General features: G+C 32.7%; 1 protein-coding gene across 1 annotated transcript; it reads left to right on the plus strand.

Moving 5' to 3' along the window:
- The first annotated feature begins 827 nt into the window (after positions 1–827).
- On the plus strand, positions 828–3,910 carry LOC147393041 (FCS-Like Zinc finger 14-like). The gene is made up of 2 exons (XM_086456945.1): positions 828–1,552; positions 3,531–3,910. The coding sequence occupies exons 1-2, from the start codon at positions 1,023–1,025 to the stop codon at positions 3,688–3,690; spliced, it is 690 nt and encodes a 229-aa protein (XP_086313071.1). The 5' UTR covers positions 828–1,022; the 3' UTR covers positions 3,691–3,910.
- The last annotated feature ends 5,081 nt before the right edge of the window (positions 3,911–8,991 follow it).

Raw genomic sequence — 8,991 nt, forward strand, 5'->3', positions numbered from 1 at the left:
TATACTCTATTTTGGTTATACCTACCCTAAATTCTTTAGGTTCTAAAATAACTCTACAAAATTTTAATTTTGTGTTAATTCTAAACTAATCAAACAATGGTGGATCATCTGTAAATAATAAACATTGATGGCCCACTCTTGAATATAAGTGACACTTTATCTACAAATAGAATAATTTGCACATCCACATTCTTAATCAAATCACAGAAAGAGTTATTACACTTATATTAAAAAAGATATTTTGAATGTGTTTTAAGATAAAAAAATTCAATATTAAACAAAGTAAAATAAATAATCTGTTATTTTAAAAACAATATTGATAAATAAGGACCCCTAAATTTAGATAAATTGTAATTTTTTTTCTAAATAGAAATAACTTTATAAATAGTGATTGTTATAAATATTAAAATGCATCATCCATTGTAAACTTTAGTGTAGAAGACATGAAGCACCATATAAATGAAATAATGTTTAATTTTTAGCTCATCTAATTCCTTTGCTAATTGTAATTAAACAAGAAATTAGGACAGATAAAATTAGCTTTCAAATTAAATATATCATCATTATATATTTATATTTTCTGTAATTTTTTTGTTAATAATAATTATAGAAGAGTTTAGGACAGATAAAATTAGCTGTTAACTTAAATATATCAAAATTTTAATTTAAAAAATTAGAACTCAATTTCAGATGCTTTTATACATATGAGAGATTCTACTGCCATGCCAACTTTTGCTAACAGCACACCAATTCACATTTTGGGGTGTTTTTAGTAGAAGTTGATGTGGCAGTAGAATCTCTCTTATATATTCTCTTGAAAATTGAAATCCAGGTGTCGGTCTCTCTCTCTCTCTCTCTCATTTATTTGAATTTAATTACAGATTCCATAAGTTTAGAAGCTCTTCTCCACTGAAACAAGCATTGAAAATCCTCTAATAAATTCAGGAGAATTTCATTAAAAACTCAATTTTCTTGCTAAGCAAGAAAATTGAAAGACACCCATCAAAGAAATCTCGACTATCATGTCAGATTACTCGACAAAGAAGATGCCCTCGATCCGTCTCTCCCATTTCATCAATTTATCAGACTCTTTTTACTCAGATAATGTGTCTAAATCTCAGAATTCGACCAAATTTTCTAGAAATTTCGAAGGAGGAGTTGTTGGGCTTGGAATTGTGGCTGCCATGAACGAAATTAACGATTCCCATGAAGCTTTTATCTCCCCTAACACTAGCAAAGCTGTTAAAATAGCGGTTTCAGCAAGATCAGAGCCAATCCCAATAGTTTCAGCTAAATCAGTAACTAGATTTAAAGAACCCATTTTGGAGAAAGATGAAATGGAGATGTCTGAGAGCTATACATGTGTGATTTCTCATTTTGGAAAAAGAGAATACGTCGATGAAACAGATGGCATTAATGGTAATTATTTTGCAGATTCTGAAATATTCTTCGCATCCCCACAAGCCCCAACTTTGTTTCAAGCTGCAGATTTCTTGAGCTCCTGTTATCTTTGTAGAAAGAAGCTTCATGGGTTGGACATTTTCATGTACAGGTACAAAAGATTAAAAAAAAAAAACTTTTTATTTTTTGTGACAAATTTTCCTACTTTTTTATGAACTATTTATATTTTTGACAAATGTTTGAGTTTTTTGGTTTAATGAATTCAGATTCATATGGGTATTTCTGAATCTGGGTCTTTGGTTGATTTAAGTTTATATATGTATTTTTTTTTATAGTTTCGTTTTTACTGTATTTGCTTAGTCTCCTTGGAAAGTTTTATTTCTTGAGTGATTAGTAAACTGGTATTTTGGATGGATCATGTCTTTATTTATGTAATTTTAGATTTGCTAATAAATTTAGAGTTCTTAGAAGAATGTGCTACATTTGATGAATATAATTTTGGTAATTGATCTGCTTGTGAACTTATTTTGGTCTTCATATGTGGATGTTGATCCAAGCAAGATTTCTCCTTTTATAGGTATTTATGGAATTTAAATGGCTTGAAAAAAAATTTGGTTACTAATTGTCTATTTTGACAAATTCTTATTTGATCGACTGAATTCTAATAATCCTGCCTCGAAGCATCCGAGGTTTGTGCCTCGCCTCAGAGCTAAAGCTTCAATGGGTTTGTAAAAGGCCTACTGCTTACCCATTCAAAGCTAAGTAATTTACGATATCTCTGTTCATAAACATGTTAGAAAGGTATCCTTAACAAGAAATTTCTGAAGGTTTCCTATCCGTTTTCATAAAACTTCCTTTTGTTTTTGTGATAGTTCAATTTGTTCTTGGGGTTTTCGGAAGTCTGCACTCTATGCAGAGTGGAAGAAAGTTAGTGTTTCCCACACTAATTTATGATTGAGCATCCGATTTAGTCCTTGTTTAATCGTATTTTTTCATCATTGGGAAGATTCAGATTCTGAATTTCTCTTAAGAAAACATAAAGCATATGTAATCATAGCTGCTTTGTACATTAGTTCTAGACTTTACTCATCCTCAAAGTTCTAGTTGCTTTGGCAGTCTTATTTTTCCAGTATTTCTATCCATAATTTTGCTTCCAATTACTAATTGGCATTCCTTCAAAATTTAGCATTTTTGGTAAGTTACCTAACGTACACGAGGAGCACATGATCCCTGGCACTTTGTTATTGTTGTTGTTGTTTTTTCCCCATAAAATGCTTTCCAAAGGAAAAAAAAAAATCATATAGAACTTATTGTGTTGGGAATCTGATTTTCCATGATTAATCCTCGAAAATTAGCTATAAAGAATTCCAGCCACGCACGCATTGTAATTGGATGTTTGTCACCATCGACAACTGGAGATGTTAACAAGCACCCGTTCACAGGTCAACATCAGTGGCTAGCATTACTTATTTCTAAATAATTCTAGAAGTTATTTCATATGCACCATATGACACTTTCAGTTCTAAATAATTCTACTTATAGTTGACATTTCAAGTTTCATCAAGTAAGAATTGGAGTCCTCTGTATCGCGTTGCTTGCAAAGTTAGTTACTAGTGACTTAATTTGGATTTGGGGTCTTCTTAAAAGTATTCAATAATGGGAAATTTAATCTTTTATGTCCTTAAGTCTTTTGGCTCTAACTATATGTAATGATGTTCTCTCTTCTCTAATCCCCATATGAGTTTATTTTCTGAAGTAAAATTCTGTTAGTAAAACTGAATGACTTATTTGTTTATTTTTATTTTTATTTTTGATGGTATACATCTCAGAATTTGGTTCTTCTTTTGGGGATTTCTTTTAGGAATTTAGTAATTCTAAATATTTCCAAAACTTTCATTTGGGGAAAAGGTCTTAGTTAGGCAAAACTCAAATTGGGGTTTCCCTATCTTTAGTTAGTTTTACTTTCTTTTTAGAGAGATTCTATTACCACACCAACTTTTGCTAATGCCACTCCAATTCATATGTATCTTGGGGTGGTGTTAGCAAAAGTTGGTGTGGTAATAGAAGCTCTCTTTTTAATCTTTGTTGGATTTTTCACTGATATGGCTTTGATGGGCCTTTTTTAACAGAGGGGATAAGGCCTTCTGTAGTGTGGAATGCAGATGCAAACAGATTCTAAGTGATGAACACAAGGAGAAATGTGGGTCTGGTGCACTCAAGTCATTTGATTACTCTGTCTCTCCTTGCTCAGGTCCAAGGCTCTTTTCAACAGGGGTTAAAGCTGCTTAAATTACTCATATTTCTGAAATAAATAAAAAATGAAAGAAAGAAAGAACATAATTGAATGAGCAATAAAAATAATCGACGTCATCGGCATAAGAAATATATAGAGAGAGAGAAATGAGAGAGGATTGATTATGGAATTTGTTTGAACTCTAAGAGAGAAGATATTAAAGATGAATTTTCTAAATTTTTAATCAGTATTATTGCTAGCATTATTGCATGTTCATCTTGATATAGTTTTTAACTATCATGTAGTAGAGCTGTTCATGGTGATACACATTCTCTCAGTCCCTAAAGCAGGGGTTGGGGTTTCCTCTTGATGCGCCACAGCGCGTCGTGTCATGTCATGTTGTTATTGTTATATACGTATGGGGTTGAGGTCGGGGGACAACCATTTAGTACAACATTTTTTACAATGTCCGGATACCATCCATTTTACAAGATCTGACGGCATTCAAGTGAGATGTTTAAAAAAAACATTGTAACAAATAGTTGTCCCCCGATCCTGACCCATGTGTGTATATGTGGGGGGAGGGGGGGTGTGGATATGTGCATTTTACAGGCTATTGGGTTGAACAATTGCAATCATTCAACAAGATGACGAATTGTGATCAAGAGATTTACGTTCATATATGGGAAAAACTTCAGCGGAGGCCTGTTGCATTCTTAAATTAATATTAGAATAGGGAGTGAATACTCCATTACAGTTAAAAATTTCTTGCCTCAACTTGGATAGCTCTTATTTAATTTTTCAGATTTTTGATTAGTTTTCCATTGTGATTTTCTGAAAAACTCACTAGTTTTTGAAGACTTGGCCGATCCTGGCATTGGTACCGATACAATCCAATCCTTTATTTCGCTTCTAAAATCATAGAAGGAAGCCACTCTATTTTTTTATTTTGATCTTTTTGTAACTATTATAACGAGAGAATGCCGAATAGGTGGTTTTTTAAAATCAAAATTTTGAAGATAAGAAATGCCCCCACTTTTACATTTAACCTCACTATTATCAAGGTCATTTTCATAAAAAGGAATAGAATTTCAATCCCACCACCTCTTAGAGCAACTATAACATTTCCTATCATTCAATCTGATCCAACCCAACAACTAGATGGGTTTGGGTTACATTTTTGAACCTCAAAAAGCCCGATCTATTTAATGCAGTAATTTTTACCATTAAAATAATACATATATGACATGCGAGCCAGCCCGAAAATATGCTTGAATGCATGCAGGTTGGGTCGGACTATGTTGCCTATTATTCAATCCGATCCAACCCAACAACTAGATGGGTTTCGGTCAGGTTTTTGAACCTCAAAATGCCGGATCCGTTTAATGCCCAGCCAGCTAGACCATTAACAGTCATTGTTCTAGTTATAAATAGTTAAACGGTCAGGATCCCTTGAATGCTAAGATGACTTGTGAAAAAGAACACATCATCCCAATCCTTTAAATGCAATATCCAATGGTTGGGATTTATCCTTGGGATAAGTATATCCGAGATTTGTGTTATCAAGATACTCATAAATCTCCATCATTGGATTTTTCAGGATCATGTGTTATTTTCATGAGTCATTCATAGTTAAGTACAATGCTCACTTTCACGTCTATAATTATGAGTCGTGATAATATGACTCGCCCAGTGGCATACTCAAATGACTCCATGACATGACAAGTTCAGGTACTATAGATCGAAACACCTTGGGATACACATTGTATCCTGAAGCTTATAGATCTACGATTCCCAAACTTGTCCATGTCATGAAGTCATTTGAGTATGGCACCTCCAGATTTATAAGCTAGCTTGTCAAAAAAAAAAAAAAAAAATTACAAAGTTGGATTTATATACCCTTTTTTGTGAATCCAACAAAAAATCAAGGTTAATTCAGTAATTTTTTTTAAATAATGGGCCATTTAGGAGACTTTAAGGATTTTAGAAGTTTCAATTGTGCCTAAAAGCAAGATTTGGCCCAAAGTTTAACGTTAATTTTTTTCACTCCTTGTAAACAAATTTCTATTGTGCAGGAAGTTTCAAAGTGGTAAAAATTTCTAGGAATAATTTTAGAAGGAAAATTTGTCTAAGCTTCCATAAAAGGGTCTTACTGAAATATTTTAAGGCAAATTTTTTTTTCCAAGCATCCATTTTGGCCTAAATGTTGAAAACTCATTCATAAATAGAAAGACCCCAAGTTCTATTAACTTATGAATCTCTTCATAAGTCTTCTAACACTCTTTAAATGTCCCTAAAACAACCATCCCACCCTTTACACTCTGAAAAAACAAAGGCTTTTATTCCTAAAAATTTCAATATATGGAAGAAAAAAAAAATTTTAATAGGATAAACTGACACATCTCACACGAAAAACTACGGTCAAGGTGCAAAGATCAATCCGCACGAGAAAACAATCACATTAGTTCCGAAAAAAATAAAAATAGTTGAATGGTTAGAATCACTCGGTCACTTTTCATTTTGGAGCTATAGTCCATCAATGGCTCACCAATTAAATGAAATTTAAAGGTGAGTGCCCAAATTGATCAGATAATGATCACGGAACGCCTATGAAATTTACGATAGAATAAAGGAGAATCGACCGAGTTTTCAAAATTAGAATATGGGGTTAGTTGGTTTCTTGGATGTGTTGCATTCCATGTATAGGATAATATAGATTTTAGGTATGCCTATCCAAATACACATCATAGGCCAAGTATAAAGATGTTCATGAGTAGTACAGCTTACCGCAGCTAACTCTTGTTCGTGTTTTGGCATGAATGCGGTGTCAACCTTTACGTTTTTAAGGTCCTGTATGGGCAAGTTCAGATAAACAGTTTAAGGTATCACATGATTTTAGGGCCGCGGCCAATATGCAGAGACATAGAGAGTTTTGGCATGAATGCAGTGTCAACCTTTACGTTTTTAAGGTCCTGTATGGGCAAGTTCAGATAAACAGTTTAAGGTATCACATGATTTTAGGGCCACGGCCAATATGCAGAGACATAGAGAGTTTCTGTAGCTCAATTTCCAGTATTCGATTGTTGTAGGAACTCCTGCCAAAGGAAGTAATGAAATGGAAAACAAACAAGAAAATACATAGGACTTAAAATGAGTCGGGTTTAGGCTGATTATGAGTATAACCATATCTGAATTTTTTATTTAGATCCTATTAGCAAAAATTATATTCGAACCATTTTGTTTTCACTAAAACCAGATCCAACCCATCCAAATTACTTGATTCAAGTTGGACAATTTTGGACCATTCAACTTTTTTTCTGATTGTTATACTATTCGATTTTATTATTATAATTCTTTTATTTTTATAAGAGTTCATATTATATTATAGTAGTAGAAAAAAGGGTATTTTGAAAATATCATTTTCAAAGTAAGATATCATTTGGATCTAGGTAGGATATAAAGATGGATCCATATCTGACCTAGGTCAATGGACAACAACCCATATCCTGACCTATTTTTTATTCAGGTCTACTCAAAGGGTCCAAACCCGCTAAATTTGGTTTTGGATCATTGGAATTCATATAAAATGTGACTCATTTTATGACCCTACAAATACAACAGGAGGAAAGCAAGGGTGCTCGAGATTTTTGTTTTTTTGGATAGGTAAGCTGGACTTCTCATGGAATCAATTTGGAAAATCATCGACTCCACTCGGTTTCAGTCAGCTTGTTATTCAGTTATGTATTATATATATTATATATATATAAGCTGGACTTCTCACAGAATCAATTTGGAAAATCATCGACTCCACTCAGGTTCAGTCAGCTTGTTATTCAGTTGTGTATATTCCTAACATTTTTGCCCATATAAGACAAACGGTGTGTCGCAATGTGAGTCGTAATAGGGGTCGTAATAACGCCATCCTATATATATATATATATATATATATAGATTAAATGAAGAACAAAAATTAAATCTTTTATTTTTAAAAAATTTAATATATTTTAATGGTATTTGAGCTGACCTGTCAGTTAACATCCAAGACAGAGTGGAGGGTAATTGTGATAAAATAAGATTGGGAGGTGGGATCGATCCTGCAATTTTTTGGATCATGCAAAAACTAAACCAATCACACAATTCATGGTGCCACAAGAAAAAGAAAAATCAGATTAATTGAGATCACTTCCCTTGATCATCAACTCATTCCACAATTTGATTAGGGTAGGGGCACTATCTACACCCACTTGCTGCTTTAACCCACTGTACGTGTGGGTGTGTGCAACTAAACATTGTCAGCTAGTTTCACCCATTGATTTATTTTAAAACGAACAATAACCTACCAACCTTTTCAATATTTTTTTTATAAATATATACTGAATATTTTCAGAAAGGTTTGGTAATAACATACCAAATGCTTTTCTGATGGGATCTCGTGTAAGGAATTGTTCAATATGTAATTAGTGATCTAATAGCGATAAATTTGATAGAAACGTACTAAAACATTTGCTATTATACAGTATGGGTACATACAGAACAATTCTTTAGATGAGGATCCCATGTGAAAAAATACATTCAATATGTACCTTACGATATAATGCTAATGAGATCGGTACTGACTTACCAAACATACTGAAAATTTTGAAGAAAAAAAACCTGATGCAAGCAATAAAAATAAAATCGATCTTTAACATGGCTCATTTGCAAAACGATTAAAAACAGTTCGAGAAACAAAAGATAATGAAAACAAATGATAAAAACTCACTTCCATCTATCAAAACGCTTAATTATACCAAATAATGATTTTAAAAAATTAGATTTAATTGAAAAACAGTTCGAGAAACAAAAGATAATGAAAACAAAAGATAAAAACTCCTTTCCATTTATCAAAATGCTTAATTATATCAAATAATGATTATAAAAAAAAAATAGATTTTAATGAATACTACCCTCCCTCCCCACCCCAAATGGATCAAAACAAGATCGTTTGAAAAAAATTTGAAGAAATATCGGTTGCTTATGTGAATTCTACTATCTTCAATGGGGTTTTTCAATATGGATATTTCAGTAGGGTTTGAAATGCTTCGAATCAGTAGGAGGGAAAAGTTGCATTTGTTCGGTGAGTGTTAGGTGGGTGTATGCAATAAAAGATAATAAAATTCAAACGTGTATTTACGTACTTGCACGTTATTGACATTTAACGATTAGGTGGTTTTGTCAAGCAAAATAAGTGCCTTCATTTAACCAACCCCGAATCTTTGGGATGAGGCTCTGTAGTCGTACAAAATAATTCCTAATAGATGTCATTTAGCCACACAAGTAGCTTCATGCAGGAAACATAGACAAATAGATGCAAGCTC

The sequence above is a fragment of the Akebia trifoliata genome, chromosome 10, assembly GCF_017979445.1.
Source record: "Akebia trifoliata isolate Shusen 1 chromosome 10, ASM1797944v1, whole genome shotgun sequence".
In the NCBI taxonomy this organism is placed as follows: Eukaryota; Viridiplantae; Streptophyta; class Magnoliopsida; order Ranunculales; family Lardizabalaceae; genus Akebia; species Akebia trifoliata.

What these genes read in the sequence shown, in the direction of transcription:
- LOC147393041 (XM_086456945.1), top strand. Translation starts at nt 1,023, where the DNA reads ATGTCAGATTACTCGACAAAGAAGATGCCCTCGATCCGTCTCTCCCAT. An exon ending in TTGGACATTTTCATGTACAG is followed by an intron (nt 1,553 to 3,530) that starts GTACAAAAGATT and finishes CTTTTTTAACAG; the next exon opens with AGGGGATAAGGCCTTCTGTA.